We start from the raw sequence: 25,824 nt of genomic DNA on the forward strand, positions 1-25,824 counted from the left end.
ATACTGTACTGTGTGTCTATAACAGTGAGCTCATAATAGGGCAACTCTATCAATATCAAAATGCCACTTAAATAGTTGAGCTAGTTTCAAACTAGATTTTGATTTTCTTTCTCTCTTCCTTACTCCCATTCTTTTTCTTTCTCTTTTCCTTCCTCTCTTTTTTCTATCTGTTTCTCTCTCTTCCTCTGTCTCTCCTTCCCTCTCACTCTTTCCCTCTCAGCTTCTGGGCAGGTTTGGAAAACTCTGAGTTGATGATGATTTTTAAGTGAGTGATTGCTCACTGCTCAACTTAGAGGGAACTATGGTCCCCGGTGTCCAAAAAGTTGGGGGTCACTGTTTTAGAATATATTTTTAGAACATATATTTAGAGCCTAAATGTTCTGTTGAAGAAAGCACTTGTTCTGGGAACTATAACTCTTTTTATTAAGGGGAAGTTTCATATGTTCATAAAATAATAACGTAGGACCTGTGCTATTATCTTTTTATTTTTTTTGAACATTCAGAAAATTGCTTTACAGCAACCCTAATTTCCATTTCTTTCCATTCATTTCTCATTTTAAGGGTAACCGTTTGGCTCTCCACTGCTCCAACAGAGCCTCTGACCCATTGGTATCAAGTGCGCTGCCTTTTTCAAACGCCTCTCTTTGCCAAAGAAGGAGAGACGCTTTCAGGGGAAGTTTTATTTGTAGCAAATAAACGGTAAGTATAAGTAGATTTCTTTCATGGTTGCACGAAAGGTTAATTCTGTCCAGCTGTCTTATGTCATGTCTAGTGGAATAATTATTTTTAGTGGAATAACATTAGTTGTTTCCTGTTACTTTTAACACTGGTGGAATCAATAGAGGTGTATTTTGGGCAATCCGATATAGCAGCTGATGTTGTTTAGCTGGGGAAAAATATGCTAGTAGGACCTGCAAAAAAAAAAAGAGATATATAAATAAGAATCAGTGTGTGCATATTAATACAGTACACTAGAAATTAGTTGTCCAGAATCTCCAGGTTTGGGAGGCTAGTGGGCACATCTAAAGACCTCTATGAGGCCAATGGTTGCCTGAAGGGTTATGGAAGCCCCAGAAGACATAACCACTTTCAAAGAATCCGTGTTATTGTAATTTTCCTCCTGAAATATTAGCATGTTTTTGAATTGAATTCCTTTTAGCTGCTATGTTATATTAAAGGTAGAAAAATTCTGAAGTTATTTATCTTGGTCTGATTTTATTTTTTTACATCTCAAGCACTTGGCTTTTTAACAGAGAAGTGTAGACGTTCTGTATCTGTTGTAGTATACTGTTTTTCTGCCATAACTTTGAGAATGGGTCATGAATCGCTTTCTTGGAAGTTGTCAAAACTTCAACTGTCATTAAATAAACAGTTGTAACTCAAGGAGTACTTCTACCAAAGGGACCTGCTTGTAATAGCTCAATTTTATCTTAACATTATTTACAACATTACTGATAATGTTATGCATCAATGATGTGTGAGCTCATTCTTCAAAAATTGGCAACTGAAGAGTCTCGAAAATATGTATTACAAAGACAAATACGTTGCCAATGACAGAGAACATTTGTAGCTCAAGGTTGAAGTGATGGCTTCCTTGGTGCTCTCCGAGCTTGCTTGTTTTCTTGCAGGCAAACTAGGTAATGTCATCAGTGCTGGTAAGGAGTGGAGTTTGCCGATGATGTTCCCTAGGTTCCCTAGATTGGGTAATGGAAAGTGTACAAAAAACCAAACAAGCTCACAGAGCATCCAGGGCCCCTCACAGCTACATTAATTCCCAAATCCAATCTCTCTGTTTTTGCAGTGACATAAACCCATGACACAACTCAAATGTTTCTCTTGTATCTGCGTTGGAAAGCCCTCACCCCCAAATTTAGTACTGCTAATACATTTTTATGATGAAAAAAGTTCTGCAGAATGTGTACAAAACAACACAAAATAGTAATTTCATTCCAGGGTCAAATGATAAAATAAAATAAAAAAAGAATTATCCACCCACTTATTGTTCAATAAAGATTACATAACTGATTGCTTATGTTAAAACTGTGTTTCCTATTTATCATGCAGGCAGAGTTATGATATCCAGATTGTTGCCATAGTGGATGAGACAGGCTTTAAATCAGGCAATGTGCTTGATTTGAAGAATCCATTCTTTAGGTAAGAAGTGCCTTGAGCTTTGATTCAGTAATTAATTCATCCATTCATTCATTCATTTTTTAGATTTATATGCCTCCCAATCCCATGGGACTCAGGGCAACTTACAGCAGAAATAAAAAACAATGAAATAATTAAAACACAACTATTACAAGTACAGTGATACCTCGTCTTACGAACCCCTCTTCATATGAACTTTTTGTGATATGAACCTGCTGTTTAAGATTTTTTTGCTTCTTCTTCCGAACTATTTTCACCTTATGAAACCGAGCCGCCGCTGCTGGGATGTCCCGCCTCCAGACTTCTGCTGCCAGCCGAAGCGCTGCGATTCCCCTGAGCCTCCCCTCGCTGGGAATCCCTGCCTCTGGACTTCCGTTGCCAGCCGAAGCGCCCGTTATTGCATTGCTGGGATTTCTCTGAGCCTCCCCTTGCTGGGAAACCCCACCTCCAGACTTCTATTGCCAGCCGAAGCGCCCATTCTTGCATTGCTGGGATTTCCCTGAGCCTCCCCTCGCTGGGATTCCCTTCATTTTTGCTGGCTCTGCTTTGAATCCCAGCAAGGGGAGGGTCAAGGGAATCCCAGCACTTCGGCTGGCAACAGAAGTCTGGAGGTGGAGTTTCCCAGCGAGAGGAGGCTCAGGGGAATCCCAGCGCTTCGGCTGGCAACGGATGTCCGGAGGCGGGGATTCCTAGCGGCGCAAGGCAAAAGGGGTGACTTTTGGGATGGGTTTGCATGCATTATTTGCTTTTACATTGATTCCTATGGGGGAAATTGCTTCATCTTACAAACTTTTCAATTTACAAACCTCGTCAGGGAACGAATTAAATTCGTAAGACGAGGTATCACTGTACTTTAAAACCCTAAGTAGCCCACTGCAATCCTGCTATCAAACATCCCAATCGAATCATAATTGCTATGAATTATAAAATTATTTCTATCTAAGAATTTATAAGTATCTAATGCTGTCTCTTCTCAGGAAGATGAAAAATTGCTTGTTAGCAATGAACCCAGTGCATAAACTTTTGTCATCTATAAGTGATTAGAGCGGGACATCGCCCACCCTCATTTTTCCAATTTTCATACTTTGTTTCCCCCACTTGGCTTGATGCAATATTAGGTTCCCCTTAATCTCCAGTTTTCTCATAATGTCTTCTTTGTGATCGTTATTGTGAATGAGATGATGCAGCCACCATGATATGATGCAGGTTAGGTTTATGGCCATGTGGTGATTTCCGTGAAAATAAACGAAGGCATGTGGCTTTCATTATGTCATTGCACCCATCCAGATAGAGCTTTCATTGTGCAAATTCTACCTGCTGAAACATCTTGTATGCATCATCCAACTTTTACTTTTCTGAAAACGTTTTTATAGGTACGCTTAGATTTGATGAAAGTAACCTGCTGGAAGAACAGCCAGGATTATAAACAAACCAAGGAGTCTTACGAACAGTTAAATACGAGCATATTGGCATTGCTGCTTCTGTGAAATCTGTATGTACGTATTAAAAATAAAATATTTTCTACACATTGTATAATATTTGTGAAAACTATTTTTTCAGATGTATATCTCCAGCATTTAAACACATCTGTTTGGAACTGTAATCCACTGTAATGAATAAATGATACTTGGTTGACGTAGCACTTTTGCATTGAAATTTGTTATGGTGGAATCTATCAGCAGGACCAAGTAAATATGTACTGTATAAATTTGAAATGTTACTCCCACGTTGCTCTTTGGAATTATTCTATTTGTCGATGGAGATTCTCAATCATCCAGGTCATGATTGCCCGAAAAGTGCTTTTTTCAAAAGGCAACTGGGCTTTCTTGTTTTTTTTTTCTTTCAAAACATTTTACTCATCTTGAATGAGAAGCAAAATGTTTTCATAGCAAAAAGCAAGAAAGTCCAGTTGTTTTTTAGAAAAAGCAATATTTGGGACAAACATTATCTTTGTTCAAACTTAAGTGAAATTGGATTGCTATGGGAGATTGTATTTGGTTTCTCTTTGTAATGCTGACATTCTTTTTACTTTTGTTCCTTTCCATGAAATATTTTTAATGTAACCTACCCCGTGTGTGTGTGTGTGTGTGTGTGTGTGTGTGTATATGAATAATAAGAGCAAAAACCTAATATATTATACTTCACTCTCTTTTAGTATGGCCAATGTAATTTAAATATTAAAACATTTACATATCTAGAATTTATTTTCAGCTAGCTCAATTTAAGTTTAAGTACTTGGAAACCTACAGCAAAGAAAGGCTATCATTTGGATTACATACTTCTGGTTGTTTACAGCACATGTATCTCAATATGCAAAGTGTGCTATCCAATCCTAAAATGCCTACAAACTTGATCACAAGTGGTAATGGGAGAAAGCAAAGGGCAAGCTAAACTCTTATCAATGACCCCAAAGCATCAAAAAGACTTGCAGATTACAGATTTGCAAACAAAATTTGGATCAAAGACTTTAATAATCTTGACAATTTCAAGGAAATTAGTGAACGTAGCAAGATAAAAAGAAAATCACCTATATATTATGCATCCCATATATGATAGCTCTACATCTACTGAAGGCTTTGAAAAAAAAATTCAGATGCTGCAATGTGTCTACAAAGATCATAACAGTGCAAGCAATGTGGTGATCTGTGAAGGAAGAGTTGGACTTAAAGAAGCAGGAATAGAAACAGTACTGACACTTCAGAATTTTGGTATGGGAGATTTTTGAGAACACCCTGGATATAGCCAAGAAAATAAACAAATGGATCATTGAAAAAATTGACCTGGAGTCTTGACCATGCTCAAGTTATCCTTCTTCAGACACATGATGCAAAGGTTCTTTTGGAGAAAGTTGTAGTACTGGGAAAAGTGGAAGGAAAGAAGAGAAGACAATCAAGCAATGAAGGTTGGCAGGACCGCAGGGGAGGGCCTTCTCTGTTGCTGCCCCAGCTCTATGGAATCAACTCTCCCTCCCCCCGATGTCCGCACTCCTCCCACCCTACTGGCCTTCGGTAAGACCACGAAGTCCTGGCTTTGCTGGCAGGTCTGGGGGCCATAAACTAACAACCATCATGGCCAAATTGCATGAATGGTATGTATGCATGTTGTTGTGACTGTTCTATAGTGGGTTTTTAATGAAGGTTTTGTTGTTTTTAGATTTTATATTCGACTTCATTTTATTGTATTGTATTTATATTGTTTATTGTAAGCCGCCCTGAGTCTTTCGGGATTGGGTGGCATAGAAGTTGAATTAAACAAACAAACAAACCAGCAGCAAGGTAGAGGGACTTAGTGGCATGTTAATGAATGCACTGTCGAAGGCCTGAAAGGGCAAATTACTAAGAGTGAACAACAAATCGATGGCCCATAATCAATTAAAAAACATACCTCTGCAGGAAATAATCAGGCAATTTAGATACACAACTTTACTTAACTAGACATTTAAATAACAAAAAACAAAAACAAATCTTCAAAGATAATAAAATATCATTTGGCTGCCATGGGAAAAAAAGACCTTAGAATCTAAATAAGAAAATTAAGCTTCCTTGAAAAACAAGATAGGATTCTCAAATGCCACGTGTTTCATTACTGTTTGAAATAAGTGAACATTATGTTTTAGATAATTCAAAATGAAGTTGAGACACATTCATCTGTCACCACCAAAAAAAAAAATATATCCAACAACCAGCAAATAGTCAGGATTTGGCTTTGTCTCAAATTATCAGTTTTAAAAGCATCACTCCCAGACAGAATTAGCTGAAAATATACGGCAAAAATTATTAAATGGAACATTTCCAAAAGCATTTGGCAGTGAAAGGTAATCCTGTGTTGTATAACTGCTTCAAGGCGTGAGAAATTTAAACCTCCCCCACAAATAAGGAAAGGAAAAAATATGTGTGAAAAAAGAGTAATTGTCCTCCCATCAAAACTAGCATTTGGCATAGTTTAAATACCTAAGTAGTGCATCACATTCAGATGGATTGCATAATTTAAAAAAAAAACATTCAAGGAAGCTTTGGAGAGCAAGATGGGCAGCCTATAAATTTAGATGATTGATAGATGATTGATTTAGATCATAGGTGTCAAATTTACATTGTTATGTTGCTGTCACATGACATTTCACGACTTTCCAATTTGTGGAGCTGGAGTGGGCGTTGCCTGTGTGTGATGCATCTGGCCCGAGGGCTACCGGTTTGACACTCCTGACACAGATGATTGATAGATGATGATAGAGAAATAGATAAATAGCATAATTTTCAAAAAATCCTTCAGAACCAGCACACTTCCTAAGCTATGGTTGAAAGCAATGGTCATCCCCATCTTCAAAAAAGGAGACCCATCTCTTGTTGATAACTACAGACCAATTTCACTATGCTGGGTCCCATGCAAAGTCATGGAATCAATTATAAATAGATAGCTAGGTAGCTAGGAATCACTTTCCAGTGTAATCTTACCAGGTTTAAACCAAATATATTAGACATTCACAAATGTTCAATGTCTTAAAAAAAGAAGCAAGACACGGCCTAATGCAGTGATGGCGAATCATTTTTCCCTCGGGTGCCAAAAGTGTGTGCGTGAATGGTATCACACATGCGCGAGTGCCCAAACCCATAATTCAGTGTCTGGGAAGGGCAAAACAGCTTTACACTCTCACACACAGAACCCTCTGGAGGCCGGAAATGGCTTGTTTCCCAACTTCTGGTTGTTGTTCATACTCCTGGTCAGTTGGAGGATGATGAAGATATTGAGGACTCTGATTCAGATAGTGTTTATGAATTAGTGGGGGGCCCGGGGTTACAGGTAGTAGAACAGGTGGGAGGCCAGCCACAGGATGGGGCTATGAGTTCAGGATCTAGCGAGGGAGAATCAGACGCTCGCTGGATTAACCCTAAATTCAGAAGGGCCCAAAAACGTAGAGAACAGAGGTGTGGAAGAAGATATTAAGCAGAGGAATGGGTTAAATACTGTAGTGATGTATTTGTCACGTCAGGGGGGCAGTGGGGAAGAAGGGTGGAGTGTCAACGTTGCCGATGAGAAAAATGGATGTTTTTTCTTGCCGCTCTCAAGTAAGCAAAAGTATTCTGTGTGATTAACAGTCAGGGCTGCTGTTTTTAGAGATCGTGCATTTAGGAAAATAAATCTTGTTAAGTGGAGAAGGAATGTGAGAAATGCAGTCAAGGGAGATAACGGACCAACTGATAAGTGCGTATATGAAATGTGTTTGAATTCCAGAAGAGCAGAGAAATAAATGGAGTTTCTTTATTCAAGATATAATGCATTTAATAAGAGTTATTTGTAATTGCTAAATTTCTACCAGAAACCAGAACACTGGTGGGCCCAGTAGGCTCGTGTTTCACTCTCCCCAGGCTCCAAAGTATTCACTGGAGTTGGGGGAGGGTAAAATACCCCCACATCCCCCACAGAGGCAGTCTGGAAGCCAAAAACACCCTCTCAGAAATCAGCACATACATGTACGTAGCACATACATGTACGTAGGAACTGAGCTAGGGCAACAGCTCAGGTGCCAGCAGGTATGGCTCCGCATGCCATCTGTAGCATCCATGCTATAGGTTCACCATCACTGACCTAATGTAATAACATGACATCTTGACAAGCAAGAAATAATGCAGCCTTGACTGATCTTCTGTTAACATAAACCTTTTAACCTTGTTTATTATTATACCAAGATGAATAACCCATTGATTGATTGATTTCTTTTGCCTTTTCTATTATTGAGATGTTGTAAAAAGAATCGTATAAACTGAATTCCAGAGCCACTTCATCTTGAAATGTTCACTAAGGAGCTATAGATTATATTTATCAAAAGAAACTAATCAGTAACTCTGAAAAGGGTGGGCGAGTCTAGAATAATTTTTTATTTATAGCAACTGTAGTTATTTCTCTAAACCATTACAATTAATTCTACAATAGAAATAGCACATTGTGATAAAACAATTGTTTCTAATTGAAACAATAAACAATTATCCAAAAAGTAGTTCTGACTATTTTTGAACACTTGGCTCAGTGTTTGCTGGCTATTTTACAAATTGCCGAGCCAAACTGTAAATTAGGTTTGAACCTGATATTATTTTCCATTTCACCAGGAAATCTATACTGCTCAAAAAAATAAAGGGAATACTCAAATAACACGTCCTAGATCTGAATGAATGAAATATTCTCATTGAATACTTTGTTCTGCACAAAGCTGAATGTGCACAACAGCATGTGAAATTGATTGTCAATCAGTGTTGCTTCCTAAGTGGACAGTTTGATTTCACAGAAGTTTGATTTACTTGGAGTTATATTGTGTTGTTTAAATGTTCCCTTTATTTTTTTGAGCAGTGTATTTTCAAACAGGTCAAAGTATCTCTAAGCATTTGCATCAAGATGGAGAAGTTGAAAAAACTACAGGTTGCAGAATGTGATATTGCAAATAGGAGTATCAATATCCATCTTCCTAACTTGTTTGAACATCCTTTGATTCTATATGTAATCCTGTAACCACTTTTAAGAATAAGATACACTGAATTCAATTGGAGCTATTGAATTCTACCCAAAATGTAATTAACTTTTTCCACTCTTCCTTTCCCACTTCATTTTAATCATAACACCATGATTCTTTTGCCATTTCTACTGCAAGTTCTGCTCATTTAATAGGAACACTGTTTATGTGAAACATCCTTTACCTTTTTCCTGTTTATAACATTTTTCATAAAGTCAATCTTACCTGAAGACGATATTTTCATTGCGTTTATCTGTTTGTAGTCCACAATACATTTCCGGCTGAAAAATTGTGTGGCTTCTTCAGGGTTGGCCATGTTCGTTGCATTAAAAACATTTTGTATTATCCTAAACCCAAAGGTATTTCTGTAAATTATGGAACTCTGCAGACCATTCCACCAGAAAGGGTTCACTGCCTCAAGTTATTCCATGACAGGGCAGCAGTTACAGCCTTCCAGCTTTTCATTCTGGGCTTCCCAAGCATTTCCATTCATTGTCCGTACAACATACTTTTAACTTTCTTAAGTCTAAACAATTGAACACATTACCTCACTGAATTTGATGGAACACATTACCTCACTGTGAATTTGAAGGAACACATTGCCTCACTATGATGGAACACATTACCTCACTGTGAATTTGATGGAACACATTACCTCACTATGATGGAACACGTTACTTCACTGTGAATTTGATGGAACACATTACCTCACTATGAATTTGATGGAACACATTACCTCACTATGATGGAACACGTTACCTCACTGAATTTGATGGAACACATTACCTCACTATGATGGAACACGTTACCTCACTGCGAATTTGATGGAACACATTACCTCACTGTGAATTTGATGGAACACATTACCTCACTATGATGGAACACGTTACCTCACTGTGAATTTGATGGAACACATTACCTCACTATGATGGAACACATTACCTCACTGAATTTGTACCAACTTTGGCTACCTTCAATCAACGATTTGGAAAAATAGTGTCATCAAGTTCTTCACAGGCAGCAAAATGTCTTAGGCCAGTGATGGGGAACCCTTGTGTCCTTGCGTACCAAAAGCATACATGTGTGCAGGACAGCGCACATCTTCATGCCCACCCCACAGTACAATGTGTGCCCTTCTCCCCCATGCATGTGTGCGCATCGCCATGTCCCGTTTTGGGCCTAGCAGGCCTCCCAAATACCTCCTGGGACAAAAAAAAAGGTACAGTTGGAACCGTACCCCCCCTACACGCTTGCCCCTCCTGCGCATGTCTATCAGTAGTGGGTTGCTACTGGTACGGTTAAAGAAAGCGCACCAGTAGTAAAAGTTGCTCTGTGCATGCAGCTTCTGTACTCCTAGGTGCACATGCATGTGTCCAGTGTTTTTACTTGCGCATGAAGCAAAATCTCGCGAGGGGATCCTCCTGTGCAAGATTTCGGTGATTTTTTTGCTTCAGCACATGCACGGAATCAAAAGAATTACTGAAATCTTGTGTGCATGTACCAACATGAGATTTTGCTTCCTTCTGCATGCACAGAACCAAACCACACTGGGATGCATGCGCGCACACACAGGAGAAGTGAAGCTATGTGCGCAGCGCACCATTAGCAGTGATAATGGGAATCTGCCTCAATGCCAGTCTGTTACAGGTGTTATATTGGCCTTGTATGCAGCTTTATTCCTTTCTAGCATTCATCTCATTGTTCAGTGATGCATTTCCTGCCTCTCTAGGATTTACCTCTATCTGCTCCTGTGAGGCACTTCCGATTCCTGTTGGAAATAGTTACATTCTTGATGGCTTGTATACAGTGTTAACTGCACTTTGATTAAACATCAGGGCTGCAGAGATCCAAAAATCAGCTGGCCGGCAGGAAGTGCGCGGGCATAGCGGAGCTCAGCTGTGCCATGGCTCACGTGCCGGAAGAGTGGCCTCCATGTGCCACCTGTGGCACGCGTGGCATAGGTTCACCATCACAGTTTTAGACTCACCATGTTCACAATGAAATATTCTATTAAAAGGCCATATCTAATATACATAATTTATATTTTAACACAATGTAAGGTTGCATCATTATTATCAGACTATGTTAGAACATAAGAAGAGCCATGCTGAATCGGGCCAAAGCCCATTGAATCCAGCATTCTGTGTCACACAGTGACCCAACAATTGTACATGGGGATCTTGAGCAGAAAGTGAAGGCAGAATATTCCGTTTCCCTTCACCCCCAACAAATGGTACTCAAGGGAATCCTGTCTGTCTCAACCAACATAGAGGCGGCACATGGACATCTGTTTCAATTACCTTGTTCTGCTTGTTCTGCTTAGCAAGTTGACCATTGGAGATAACAATCCATGTAACTTAAGAAATCTAGGAATGTTTATTCCATTACCAATCCCTTTATAATGTCAGAAAATTGTTGTTCATGAAAAAAATATCTTCCTCTACTTGCAGTTAAAAATGAGACCCCAAATTGGCATATCTGACCTTTTCATAATTTAAGTAGGCCTTGACTAACCTAAAACAAGGGTTTTTGCAATTAAGAACTTATCAACATATGCAACAATATTGCATAGAACACTTGCTATAGAATGAATCAAATTGTTCCACCCTTCCAGGATATCTCCCAGGGATGGGATGCTATAATGTAAGTTATTGTTGCTCCTGCAAAGGATATTACAGATTCACTTAAAATTGGACAGACTTCATTGGGACTCCTGCAGTGGGCTAGCCTGAACTTGCTATAATGGGAAGAACATGTGAGAGAGACAGGAAGGAAATGAAGCAGAGCAAGGCTAATGATCAGACAGAAATGTTTTTTTGAAAGACTAACACACGTATTAATTATTATTATTATTATTATTTATTAGATTTGTATGCCGCCCCTCTCCGCAGACTTGGGGCGGCTCACAGCAACAATAGAAACAATATATTACAAATCCAATAATTAAAAAATCATTTAAAAAATCCCTTATTAAAAAACAAAACATACACACAAGCACACCATGCATAACTTGCATAGGCCTGGGGGGAAAGGAATATCTCAATTCCCCCATGCCTGACGACAGAGGTGGGTTTTAAGTCAAAAGTCAAGGAGGGTGGGGGCAATTCTAATCTCTGGGGGGAGCTGGTTTCAGAGGGTTGGGGCCACCACAGAGAAGGCTCTGCCCCTGGCTCCTGCCAGACGACATTGTTTAGTCGACGGGACCCAGAGAAGGCCGACTCTGTGGGACCTAACCGGTCGCTGGGATTTGTGCGGCAGAAGACGGTCCCAGAGGTATTCTGGCCCGATGCCATGAAGGGCTTTATAGGTCATAACCAACACAATGATATGTAAGAATTAATTTTTCCAAGTGTTATTCAAAGTATTACTATTATACTTAATTCTCTGGGCAAATATAAGTGTAACTTTGCTTTGACTGAAATGTGAGTGCCATCTGGTGGTGGCTCTGTTTTTTATTCAACATAAAATGGCATAAAAAGATGGGATTTCAAATTAAATCAATGACTAATTTGGTCATCTACACTCTAGCTTGACTTTAATAAATACAACATCTTTTTCAAATTGGTAAATTCAAATTAGTAAAGAGGATTCCTACAGCATGGTTTTCAAGCACATAAACCAAGAAACTAATTTGCTAGACAAATTAGTCTAGACAAGGCCAGCACAAAGATGGCTCTGAAGAGACAAAACAATGGATCACATGACAAGTGACTGTAGTGTTACAATAACTAGGATACCCATCACCATACATATGTCTGGGAGAGTTTGTGCATCTGCAATGGCTCCATAATTGAACATAATCCAATGATGTGCCTTTTTTTAAATGGAGGCCACATCTGCTAATTTCTGGCTGTAACACAGAAAAATTGTGATAATCTTTATTTGGATCATAGAAAATTTCCCTATTTATACCCATAGCTTGTACACTTCTGTGGGTTGGCAGCTGGAAGAATGTTAATATTTCTGAAAATTATTATTTAAAATCACTTTATATACAAAATTATGATGAACCTGAAGTCTTGTGGCATAGATAAAATGTTGATTTTATTTATGAAGTTTGAAAAATTGTTCTCCAATTCACCCTGTTCTTGGATTGCAGATACTGTTTCAGCATGGAACATTGTATGTATTTTAGCAATGTAGATGGTCTCTCATTTCATTCTCGCAACCTTGGGCAACTCATAGGATATTAAAAAGCAACAATATAGAAATCCAAACAAACATTTTTTAAAAAAAAACCACCTATAACAAAGTCATCCAAATACTTATGATTTGCTGAGCTCCACACAAAAAACCCATGTTTCAATCATTCAAAGACATCATTTTCCATTTTGAAAGTCCACAACTGTCCCCTTTCATTGCTGTTCTTACAAAACAAAAAAAATTACAGTGGCATGCCTTTTGAATTGACATCCTGTAAGCTTTCCATCTAACAGCAGCTATGCATTTACTCATTAATGGGCTCAAACTGAGAAGTGAACAGCACCTGAGGGTCTTTAATTTCATAACACAGTGGGAGGCAGGTATCACTTCCCCCAAGTAAGACCACCAATCTTCAGATGTAGGCTCAATTGATAATGATTTGGAACTCTTGAACAGTCTTAGAATCCTATTGGATAATCACTTAAATATGAATAAGTCCTGTGCTGCAGCAGCCAAAAAAGCCAATAGTTTTAGGTTGCATTAACAGAGGGATAGAATCAAGATTATGTGAAGTGATGTTAAAAAAAAATGTTGAAACTCTAGAAAGCGTAGAGAAGATCAACAATGTTTAATTAAAAGATTAGGGGTGACATGACAGCAGTGTCCTGATATCTGAAGGGCTGCCACAAAGAAGAGGGAGTCAAGCATCAAGCTATTCTCTAAATTAAAGCACCCCAAGGCAGGACAAGAAGCAACCTAGAACTAAAGGAGAAATTTCCTGACAGAACAATTAATCAGTTGAACAACTTGCCTCCAGAAGTTGTAGATCCTGAATCACTGAAAGTTTTTAAGAAGAGATTTGACAACTAAATTGTCTATTCTGTTAATAATGATGCTAAATGCAAGAACCTATTTTCTCCCTTTATGATCTCCATCTACTCATTGAGTTGGTGGTATAGGACAGTGTTTCCCAACCTTGGCAACTTGAAGAAATCTGGATTTCAACTCCCAGAATTCCCCAGCCAGCATTCGCTGGCTGGCTGGGGAATTCTGGGAGTTGAAGTCCAGATCTCTTCAAGATGCCAAGGTTGGGAAACACTGGTATAGGAAGAAGGGGAGGAGACAGCACTCCTTACCCTCAAACCCCTAAAAGGAAAGATGAGATATATTAATAAATACAGAAACCAGACTTCTATTGCAGAAGTCCTGCAATCCAATGTTGGAAGTATTATTTTTCTGGGTTCAGTTTCAAGTGGGGAAAAAAACACTGGATTCATGGCGGTTGCTTGGAAAGAAGGTTTAATGGTGGACAGAAGGACATGGCACAGGAGTACATGGCATGAGCTCCTGTACAGAAAAGGTGGATTACATGCTTCCAGATTTTGGGTCCAGAGGAAAAATAAGGGCGGTTGCTAAAAATATCTGAGTTTTTATAACTTCTGCTGGGCCCCAGTTCAGAGTTTTCTGTTCCTGTATAAAAAATGCACTCTGATTGGTTGTCAGATTCACTCGGTGCCATGCAGAAGCAATTCTCTAGGCTGTGCTTTTAAGTTCAAGTTTGGCTGACCCTTTGCTGGGTAATGGTGGAATGAAAAGGCTTTGGGCAATTCCTAATATGGTTGTTGTTTGTTATGTAGAATAGATTGGCCCAGCTATTAAGGAAGGTGAGCTGGGCCATTCCTTGATGGCACATTGACAAGGCAGTGGCTACTAAGAGTGAGTCTTTTTCCTTGTCTAAAAGCATGTTTCTGGTGATATTCTATATAATGTTCTGTCTTTAAAAATACTTCCTAAGATATTTCATTTTTCTAGGTGAGGAGTGGGACACAAATCTAATAAATTGAATTGAATTGAATTCCTACAGCAGTCTTTCCCAACCCTCTGCCAGGTTGGACTTCAATATTTTGCTCCCCAGACTGGAGAATTATGGAAACTGCACAATATGCCTAAGAATTAAAAAAAACAACCCCTAACAGTTCCTAAGAGGTCTTTAAGGGATATGCATAAGCACATAGACCAGGGTACCTACCGTCCCTGTCCTAATATTCCCTTTTATTTGTATCCATTGCATGTATCCAATCATGCTCAAAAAAATAAAGGGAACACTTAAACAACACAATATAACTCCAAGTAAATCAAACTTCTGTGAAATCAAACTGTCCAGTTAGGAAGCAACACTGATTGACAATCAATTTCACATGCTTTGTACAGAACAAAGTATTCAATGAGAATATTTCATTCATTCAAATCTAGAATGTGTTATTTGAGTGTTCTCCCTTTTTTTGAGCAGTGTATTTTTATAAATTATCTAATACATGCTTGACGAATTAAATAAATAAATGAAACCGCTTTAGGAGGAGCATGAGGTTGAAGAACGGATCTATGGGCGACGGCTGCTTCGATCACAGCGAAACCCAGCCAACGTAGCACTTTAAAATTATTGCTTTCGGTTCCCACTACAATTTGATAGCTTATTAGTCACTAAGTGTATCTTTTTATTCTTGATGAATGTATTCTATTCTCCTTATGTACACTGCGAGCATATACTGTACATCTAATACAAATTCCCTGTGTGTCCAATCACACTTGGCCAATAAAGAATTACATTCTATAACTACGCTGGAAGCAGAAGGCCGGATGTGACTCGATAAAGCCACTCTATCACTCAATCTCCATGGTGCTCTGTCAGCTGCCATGGCTCAATTGGGAACCGGAAGAGCCGCTTCAAGCGTCTTCGGTTCCCTCCAGTCTAGGAGTTGTAATCCCGCCGCTGGAGATTGCTCCGCCTTGCTTTTTTTTTTTTACGGCCGCGCTTTTGTGACACAGTCGCGAAGCCGCGAGTCGCTGTCGAGCAAGATCGACTGAGAAAACGTAGCCTGTAACCGGAAGCAGGGGGGAAAACAAGAGAAGAAGTATCGGAAGGAGAGGGACACGTGCGGCCGGGAGCAGGTGAGTCCTCCTGCGAGTGTTAGACGGCGGCGGTTGACTTGTGGTTTGGGAATTTCGAGCGAGGCTCTCCGAGACATATCTTCGCTGAGCCCGATGGGCTCTTTCCTCAGCTTGCATGGGCTCCTTGCGCTTTATTACGGCTTATGGGAGTTGTAGTCCATCTGTTGCTACCCGTTCCTCCTGCGCAAATTAATAGGAAGGCAAATTTGGGGAAGGCATTCTGTACGATAGCTGTTTCCCTCCTTGTGATTATCCCCGAGGCAGGAATGACTTGATTACTGTCCTAGCTGGGTATAGACCAGGGACCTCCAACCGTGGCTACTTTAAGACTTGTGGACTTCAACTCTCAGAATTCTGGTAGTTGAAGTCCACAAGTCTTAAAGTAGCCAAGGTTGGTGACCCTTGGTTTAGACTACAATTCCCATAATATCCCAGTACAGTAGTGGGATCAGTGGAGGTTGCCTGGCTGGGCTTTCAGCTCTTGTTCATCCTTCTAATATTGTGATCCAGTGACCTTAGCATACAGTTTCTCATATACATAAGCGGTAGAAGATGAACTATTTCTTGTAAAAGTAACCCTGATGGTTGCATATATATAAAAAGTTAGCATAGCCCATAAAATCATCTGCTACAATGTCTTTCCTGTCCATGATTACTTCAGCTTCAATAACAATAACACACCAACCAGCACACAACAGATACAGTATTTATTTTTATTTATTTATTTATTTTATTTGTTTTATCAAGTACATATTGGTGGTATACAAAGATATAATAATATTCATATACATGATACTAGTAAAAAAGAAACATTAGGACGGGATGGAAGGCACGCTGGTGCACATGCACACCCCTTACTGACCTCTTAGGAATCGGGAGAGGTCAATAGTGGATATCTAAGGGTAAAGCTTTGGGGGTTAGGTGATGATATTACGGTCAGTGAGTTCCATGCATCAGCTACCCGGTTACTAAAGTCGTACAAACTGCAGGAAATATGACTTTAGTAACCAAGTAGTTGATGCATGGAACTCACTATCTAACTCTGTGGTATCATTACCTAACCCCCAAAACTTTTCCCTTTAGACTATCCACTGTTGACTTCACCCGATTCCTAGGAGGTCAGTAAGAGGCATGCATAAGTGCACCAGCGTGCCTACTCTCCCCTGTCTTAATGTTTCTCTCTTACTAATATCATGTATATAAACATTGTTATATCTTTGTATACTACCAATACAGTACCTACTTGACCAAATAAATAAAAAAATAAAAAAATAAAAATAAAAGCTTTTATGACATCAAGAATAGTGGATCCATCCCTTTTCTGATCCAACCCGTCCTGAAATGATCTTATCTTAGTCAACTTTTCTTAGCCTGTAAAAGTTATCTTAGCCAGTTTTGTGTAGTGGTTAAGGCACCAGGCTGGAAACCAGGAGTTCGAGTCCTGCTTCAAGAACGAAAGCCAAGTGGGTGTCTTTGGACCAGTCGCACTCTCTCTCTCTCTAAATCCAAGCTACACCTCACAAGGTTGTTGCTTTGGAGGGCGAAAGTGGAGTGAGAAGAAATACAAATATAATAAATTATAATAATTATGAATGTTTGCTGCCTTGGGTTTCTTAAAAGTGCAGGCAGGAGGAAAATCTAATAAGATAAATTCCATCTGAGGCAACACCATGAAACTACACACAGTAACAGTGTAATAATCTTTTGGGAAGCTTGGAGATGGTGAACTGAAAAGAGTAACTTAGCAATTCCTATTAAGGGCCTTGGGGCTTATTTGCAGTTTTACGGTTCCTTTCCAAGGTTGCTCTCTTTTACTGGCTAAAATCAAAGGCAACCTCAGGTAATTGTTGCTGTTTATTTGTAGAGTATTTACCACGTAGACAATAAAAATATTAAAAATAATACCAGGTATATTTCTGGCATAACGCTATAAGGCAGTGTTTTACATCTGTCCAAATGCCAATGTGATGGTTTGAAAATATATTCCCAACCATGGTAATAGTCCTGAGTTTTTGATGGATTCTAATAGAATCCATCAAAATGGTGCTATTTTTTCCTAAATTATTTTTTTAAATATTTTCCATAAACTTTTAGATCTCCAGCCACATTGATGTGATATGACTAGTATTTATATTGTTTTTGTAAAAAAAATATACTAATCCCAATTATTTTATCTAATGAATTGACAGCAACTTGCAACCTCACAAAAAGTAGTTAAAAAAACATCAAAGATGAAATGTCAAATTTATCATTGCCTTTTTGTCTATTGCAGACTTTTATACTTTTATATCCTTGATACTTTTAAATGTCTTAAAATTCAAAGACATTTAAATAACTCAGCAACATTGCACGGGTTGACTGAGAGTTATGGGCTTGTCGCAATCTATATCTGTCACATTTCAGAATGGAAAAAGTTGATTTCTAGACCTTCTGCAATCTTGAATTATGTATTTATGAGGAATGGGATACGGGAACCAGTCACGATACTTTTCTCTGTTTTTCAGCATTAAATTAATGGACACCAAAAGAAAATTTATTGGTAAAGGTGGAAAAGCTGGGCGTGGTAAAAAGAAGCTAACAAAGAATAATGGTGAGATAAGTATATTACAAGATACACATTTTCTAAATCTGACATGGGTGGTGGATTGTGTTTGATAAGAATAGGTTTAATAGATATTTGTAGGTAAAAATCATAAAATATAGGAAATGTGATTTTAGCTGTGTGTTGTGTTATTTTGAGGGGACAGCACATTTACACTTATACAAGCTGTATATTCACTACATTATACAAGCTGTATATTCACTACTTTACATTGTAGCCAAGGGTCATTTCATCAGTGCCGTCACTTGAAAAGATATACAGTACAGTAGAGTCTTGATTATCCATCCTTCAGTCACCCGACATTCCGGATTATTCGATGCTATTTGGCATGGCTGTAGGCATTTCTGAGCCCCCAGACATGCCTCCAAACATGGCAGCCGTGATGGGGAAGGTGAAGTGCAGAGCCCCAAACATTGTAATGAAAAGCAAGAAGGTCGTTGTATCAATGGAGTAGAAACTTGCAATAAAACTTCAATACGTTTGCAATTCATAGTGATTTCAAGGCTTTTCTTAGACCCTCTAGATTATCCAACATTTTCGGCTATTCAACTATCAGCCCACCCATTTATGTCGGATAATCGAGACTCTACTGTACAGTACTTAAATATTTACAGAATTTGAGGGAATGTATTCACTTCTGTGACATACAGTTTATCCGTCTAGATAAGTGGCTCTCAACCTGAGTGTCGAGACCCACTTGAGGATCGAACGGCCATTTCACAGGAATCGCCTAAGTCCTAAGACCATGGGAAAAGACAAATTTTCCATGGTGTTAGGAACTAAAGCTTCTATTCTGTTTCCTTGGAACATATTTTTACAATCTGACCAATCAGGCGTTTACAGTGGGTGTATCCCTCTGACCTTCCTGCCAATCAGCTTAAAGCTCCGTTGGCAGAATTGGCACTAAACTTATTGTTGGGGTTCATCACAGCATGAGGAACTGTATTAAGGGGTCACGGCATTAGAAAGGTTGAGAACCACTGTTCTAGATCCTGCTGGACTACAACTTCGAGTCCCATTTGCATTTAGGAGTAGTTGATTGAGACTTCTGGATGTGTGATTTATCTTTACTACTGATAGCAAGTTTAATAGTTGCTCATTTGCATAGTAATTATTCCATATATACTGGCAGAGGTTGGCATTTGTAATACAGTATCTAAATGTTGCAGAACAGTTTTTTCTTTCTTTCTAGAGTCCTCATGTTATTAATTAGAATTTATATGCTTGTGTATACTGGTTTTTCTATCTTTTGAATATTTTGTTTGAAACCAAACAAGTTTTTTTCATGATCTAAGTATGTTTATTTATTTTATTTATTTATTTTTTGGATTTCTCTCGCCGCTCTCCGAGGACTCGGGGCAGCTCACCACATGTAATAAACAATATAAAATATCTTGGATCCAATTAATTAATTAAAAATCTAAAAACCCCAAAAGCATAAAAAACAATCCTTCCATTCGCTCAACATCCTATCAAAACATTCATTGGCCAGGGGGCAAGAATCTAATGGCCCCAAGCCTGGCGGCATAAATGAGTCTTCAGATTCTTACGGAAGGTGAGGAGGGTGGGGGCAGTGCGAATCTCTGGGGGAAGCTGATTCCAGAGGGCCGGGGCCCCCACAGAGAAGGCTCTCCCCCTAGGTCCCGCCAAACAACATTGTCTAGTTGATGGAACCTAGAGAAGGCCAGTTCTGTGGGACCTGACCAGTCGCTGGGATTCATGCAGCAGAAAGCGGTCTCGGAGGTATTCTGGTCATTGTTTAGCAACAATATGAACTGTACAAAATACAGTTTAATTTCAATTGATGAAAGTACTTGGAGACTAGGAATTAAATTGTCAAAGATGGGTTAAGAATAAATACAATATAATACTTAGAGATGTAAACAAATAGTTTGTTGATTTTGGGAACTCTTTCTTTAAAACATTAAAGCAGATCCTGGTCATCCAAAGAGAGTCATTAGAAAAAATGAAGATATCAAACCCAAATTTAAATCTAAGAAAACCGGAAAAGGAGGCAAAAAACCTGATAAAACTGGCATGAAACCTTGGAAAAGTAAGCAACTCTCAGGAAATGTTTCCAGAAAGCGCAAGTTTCAAGGTGATACAGAAGGTAAGAATGTGCTTCTGAAAGTTAAATGTACTCATCTAATATCTTCCTTCAGCAGTTTTACAGTTTTAAAAAGGGTCCTTGGGTAGAAAGGCTATAAAAGAACCTCTGACACTTCCAAATCAGACACATCAGAATAGACTCATTCTTTGATTCAACACTGACCAGTTTATACAGGTTTTAAATGAATTAAAAGTTAGCTGTTTCTTCAAGACCAGACATTGCTGAAATTACACTTAGGACAAAATGAACCAAAATTAGTTGAAGATCTTGGATGAGAACCCAGAAAAACATAAGTTTAAACATTTGGTGCAGTATTAATTAGTACAGACGGTGTTCACTACATATTAATCTCCTCTAAAACTGCATTTTACTTTATTTATTTATCATTAGGCTCTCAACCTAAAAAGCCTAAGTGGGGTGATATCAAGAAGAAGAAGAAGGAGCTAAAACAGAGCCGTCAGCTGAATGACAGGACTAATTATGATATAATTATTAAAGGAAAACAGATTTGGGAAGCTCTACGGCGGTAATTATTGCCACATTTGTATAGTTAATAACTTAATGTCTATTTTTCTTTTTCTTCAGTGCAGAAATTTACTTAGTCTTTGTGCAGAGGTGATCTTTCTGAAGAGTCAGAGATCATTTTTGCCAAATTAAGGGCTCGGTTGATGCTTGGATATGATAAATATATTAGTAATAATGGAGGGAGGGTGTGTCGGTGGATGGATAGATAGATAGCATCTTATAAAGAAAATATAATAGAGAAGGAGATAATTGATGCCCAGAAGGCTCAACTCATACGTTATTTGGTTATTGTTGTGTACTTAGTTAATCTGTGTGGTGTTGTAAATACATTTGTCCTGATAGTTTAAGAATGCTAACAGAATTAGAACTGTCAAAACAAAAATAATAAACTATTGCTTTACTCCTGGGTGCAATTGTAGAAAAAACTGCGACAAGGAAAACCGCAAGAAGCTGTTGTGTGATCTTCAGAAGTTACTTCATGGAAAAATTAAAGATGTAAGAAATATAAAGCATGTATATATTTTGAAATGTAGTAGAAGCAGTGCAATTCATAAATTGCTGAATAGTGAATATGTGAATAGCAAACAAGTTTATTCAAAGATGTATTATTTTCTCCATAGGAGAGGGAGCTGAAATCTGGACGATTTCATTTCTTTTCTCTTTTTTTGCATAAACTTGCCATAATTTATTTTGCTATAGACAGATAGCTATCACTAGCTATCCAGAGTTACTCATAAAAGTTTTAATCATTATCTAGAACTGAACTTTTATGTCAATTAAATAAAATTGAGCTACTTGTCTAATCTGTTATCATACTGAACCTTGTGTGTTCAGTACAAAACCTTAAAATGTTATTGTGCTCCTAAACAAATAATGCTGTCTATCATTTATCCTTTTTCTGGCTATTCAAATAACGTGATTTAATCAACTGAAAAAGAATCCAAGCATCTATTTGAAAACTTGGCAGGGAAGCCACTCCCACCTAGTCACATGACCTTTAAGCCACCCCCTGGTCACATGATTGTCAAGCCACTCCCACCTGGTCACATGGCCAGCAAGCCATGCCCACAAAATAAACCACACCCACAGTGGTAGTACATTTTTTTGCAGTCCTTCACTACTCCTGAGACTTACGAAAGAATAAAATATGTAGGAGGCTAACATACAGTGAGCTCATTAGAAAGGTAACAATTTGTAAGAACTGCTTGGCATTCCAGATCTTGGAGAAGTGTAAGTTATTGAAGAAATAGGTTTCAGATTAGTTTTATTTCTTTTTGAAACGCCATACCATTCTTGGTACTCTTGCTTTTGGTCGTACATTATTGTATTTCTTTATAACTCCACCAGTTATAGCAATAATCTATTTACATTATTGCTGAATATTTAAAAAGCAACAAACATAGAAACATAGAAGTCTGACGGCAGAAAAATACCTCCTGGTCCATCTAGTCTGCCCTTATACTATTTTCTGTATTTTATCTTAGAATGGATATGTGTTCATCTCAGGCATGTTTAAATTCAGTTACTGTGGATTTATCTACCACGTCTGCTGGAAGTTTGTTCCAAGAATCTACTACTCTTTCAGTAAAATAACATTTTCTCATGTTGCTTTTGATCTTTCCCCCAACTAACTTCAGATTGTGTCCCCTTGTTCTTGTGTTCACTTTCCTATTAAAAACACTTCCCTCCTGGACCTTATTTAACCCTTTAACATATTTAAATGTTTCGATCATGTCCCAAGATGCACTAAATAAGATTCTACCTAAATGACATGTAAGTTTCTCTCTCCTCAGATGGCATTTGCTCACGACTCCACACGTGTCATTCAGTGTTACATTCAGTTTGGCAGTGAAGAACAAAGGCAAGAAGTATTTGAAGAATTAAAAGGTAACACTTCTTCAAAGAGTCCGGGTTGGCCTCTAACATACTTTATGGCAGTGTTTCCCAACCGTGGCAACTTGAAGATATTTGGACTACAGCTCCCAGAATTCCCCAGCTAGCATTCGCTGGCTGGGGAATTCTGGGAGTTGAAGTCCAAATATCTTCAAGTTGCCAAGGTTGGGAAACACTGCTTCATGGGGACAGTTTCTCACTATGGTTTTCCGTCCCACAGAAAGCTTCACAGAATTAAGTAAGTCCAAGTATTCTAGGAACATTGTGAAGAAACTTCTCATGTATGGGTAAGTAGTCAGTGCACCCTTGTACTTCCATTCTTCCATAGCCTCACTTTTGACTAAAGAGCGACAGTGCTTGTTTTCCTCCTGTTTTGTTTGAATTTGAAAAATTAAAAACTGGGTTCTGAAACACTTTTCTTTAGAACAATGTGGAATATATAGTTATCCCTTTCCCTTTGCTATACAAAAGCTCTCTAAAAATTACATTTGAAAAAGGCTTCCCTAAACAGGGGTATTCAAGGTTTTGAAAAAAATGGATTTAAAACCATGAAACAGATTAATAACTGAAAAGGGTAGAGAATCAAGTCTCAGTCTGATCAGGTCTTAATTTTTCAAAAACATAGAAACATAGAAGTCTGACGGCAGAAAAAGACTTCATGGTCCATCTATTCTGCCCTTATACTATTTCCTGTATTTTATCTTACAATGGATATATGTTTATCCCAGGCATGTTTAAATTCAGTTACTGTGGATTTATCTACCACGTCTGCTGGAAGTTTGTTCCAAGGTTCTACTACTCTTTCAGTAAAATAATTTTTTCTCATGTTGCTTTAGATCTTTACCCCAACTAACTTCAGATTGTGTCCCCTTGTTCTTGTGTTCACTTTCCTATTAAAAACACTTCCCTCCTGGACCTTATTTAAGCCTTTAACATATTTAAATGCTTCGATCATGTCCCCCCTTTTCCTTCTGTCCTCCAGACTATACAGATTGAGTTCATTAAGTCTTTCCTGATACGTTTTATGCTTTAGACCATCCACCATTCTTGTAGCCTGTCTTTGGACCCGTTCAATTTTGTCAATATCTTTTTGTAGGTGAGGTCTCCAGAACTGAACACAGTATTCCAAATGTGGTCTCACCAATGCTCTATAAAGCGGGATCATAATTCCCCTCTTCCTGCTTGTTATACCTCTAGCTATGCAGCCAAGCATCCTACTTGCTTTTCCTACTGCCTGACTGCACTGTTCCACCATTTTGAGACTGTCAGAAATCACTACCCCTAAATCCTTTTTTTCTGAAGTTTTTGCTAACACAGAACTGTCAATACAATACTCAGGTTGAGGATTCCTTTTCCCCAAGTGCATTATTTTACATTTGGAAACATTAAACTGCAGTTTCCATTGCTTTGACCATTTATCTAGTAAAGCTAAATCATTTACTATATTACAGACCCAAAATAGTAAATGTAAAAAAATAAATAAATCAGAAAATATGCCTAATTAGGCTAGATATCCCAGCAATGAAAAAACCCTGTTATTGAAGATACAAGGAACTGAAAGCAATAAGGGAACAAAAATTATTCTGCTGACTTTCTTTTGTTACATTTTTCTTCTTCTAAACACATAGCAAAAATGTTAGCAATGTGTAGCTCTCTTTTGTAAATTAAAGTTATTCATATTCCAGGTTTGTAATAATTGTATGCATTAGTCATACCTTTATTTTTATAACAGTAATTTCTGGGCAAAGCTTAACAAGATTGTGCAGATCTTTGGAAAGCAATTTTCAATACATGGATACATTTATAAAATATTTATTTTTCATTTTTAAAGTACTTCTATTTTCAGATATACACAGCTGTTCCAAAGCTGCTTTTGGCCTTCTGCTTACATGTGTCCAAGTGTAGCTCCAAAATTTCCATCCTGTTGTTGATTTGTGTTGTTGTCGAACGTCTTAAAAGGGGCTTTGTAAAATAGAAGTGTAAATGGACGATTTTATGATTCCACCACGTTCATAAACATGCTTCGGAGAATCACTGTCACTTTTGTGAAATTTGTTCAGAAATAATTTAGTGAGGTCTTTTTTTTTTTTTTTTGCTTTTTTTCTGATGCCTGCTCAGTATCTGAGAAATGCTGGTTTGATTTTTCTAAATATGAGATTCTTTGCCAGAATAACTCCAAACGGAATGCCATTCTTTTGTGGATGAACAATTCATGTGCAAAGTAACTTTGACTATTTATAAATTCCTTATAAATTCCTCTTAGTGTGAAAGGCTAATTCCAATCCTGCCTAAAATTTGGCATACATAACCTAAAACTGATGAGGCTCCCCAACAGTGGCCTTTAACTATTAACCCCCCCCCCCCAAATGTATGGGGAAAAACAGAACAAAAAAGACCCAGATATGTCAGACTCACTTCTAGATGGTAGTATATCATCATTATATATGATCCCTATGACCCTATGAATCAGGGTTAAGTTGGAAATACAGTGTTCCCTCGATTTTCGCAGGGAATGCGTTCCGAGACCGCCCGCGAAAGTCGAATTTCCGCGAAGTAGAGATGCGGAAGTAAATACACTATTTTTGGCTATGAACAGTATCACAAGCCTTCCCTTAACACTTTAAACCCCTGCAATTTCTCATTCCCTTAGCAACCATTTAGATTATTACTCACCATATTTATTTATTAAAGTTTATTTAAAAAAATATTTATTAAAGGTGGACGAAAGTTTGGCGATGACGTATGACATCATCGGGCAGGAAAAACCATGGTATAGGGAAAAAACCCGCAAAGTATTTTTTAATTAATATTTTTGAAAAACCATGGTATAGCCGTTTCGCGAAGTTCGAACCCACGAAAATTGAGGGATCACTGTAATGAATTTTCCAGACTGAAAAAGTAGTTCACTCTTGAGTTAAAACTCTTGGTTGATTTTCCTTTGTCCCTATTTTC

The 25,824-nt window shown here is 38.2% G+C and overlaps 2 protein-coding genes across 3 annotated transcripts in view; both read left to right on the forward strand.

The window, feature by feature from the left end:
- The window catches only part of LOC139162347 (histone-arginine methyltransferase CARM1-like), a 70,991-nt gene extending 67,201 nt beyond the window's left edge, over positions 1 to 3,790 (forward strand). The window contains exons 11-13 of the mRNA XM_070742600.1: positions 562 to 699; positions 2,065 to 2,154; positions 3,525 to 3,790. Of these exons, the coding sequence (XP_070598701.1) occupies positions 562 to 699; positions 2,065 to 2,154; positions 3,525 to 3,534 (238 nt within the window). The 3' untranslated portion in view covers positions 3,535 to 3,790. The remainder of the gene's footprint in view (positions 1 to 561; positions 700 to 2,064; positions 2,155 to 3,524) is intronic.
- An 11,702-nt stretch (positions 3,791 to 15,492) lies between these two features.
- The window catches only part of PUM3 (pumilio RNA binding family member 3), a 45,755-nt gene continuing 35,423 nt past the window's right edge, over positions 15,493 to 25,824 (forward strand). The window contains exons 1-7 of one of the 2 annotated variants that reach the window (XM_070742601.1): positions 15,493 to 15,742; positions 18,247 to 18,332; positions 20,275 to 20,454; positions 20,845 to 20,980; positions 21,399 to 21,474; positions 22,773 to 22,866; positions 23,093 to 23,159. In XM_070742601.1, the coding sequence (XP_070598702.1) occupies positions 18,257 to 18,332; positions 20,275 to 20,454; positions 20,845 to 20,980; positions 21,399 to 21,474; positions 22,773 to 22,866; positions 23,093 to 23,159 (629 nt within the window). In that variant the 5' untranslated portion in view covers positions 15,493 to 15,742; positions 18,247 to 18,256. The remainder of the gene's footprint in view (positions 15,743 to 18,246; positions 18,333 to 20,274; positions 20,455 to 20,844; positions 20,981 to 21,398; positions 21,475 to 22,772; positions 22,867 to 23,092; positions 23,160 to 25,824) is intronic. The other variant, XM_070742603.1, reaches the window with a different exon arrangement.

The sequence above is a fragment of the Erythrolamprus reginae genome, chromosome 2 (assembly GCF_031021105.1).
Source record: "Erythrolamprus reginae isolate rEryReg1 chromosome 2, rEryReg1.hap1, whole genome shotgun sequence".
NCBI lineage: Eukaryota > Metazoa > Chordata > Lepidosauria > Squamata > Dipsadidae > Erythrolamprus > Erythrolamprus reginae.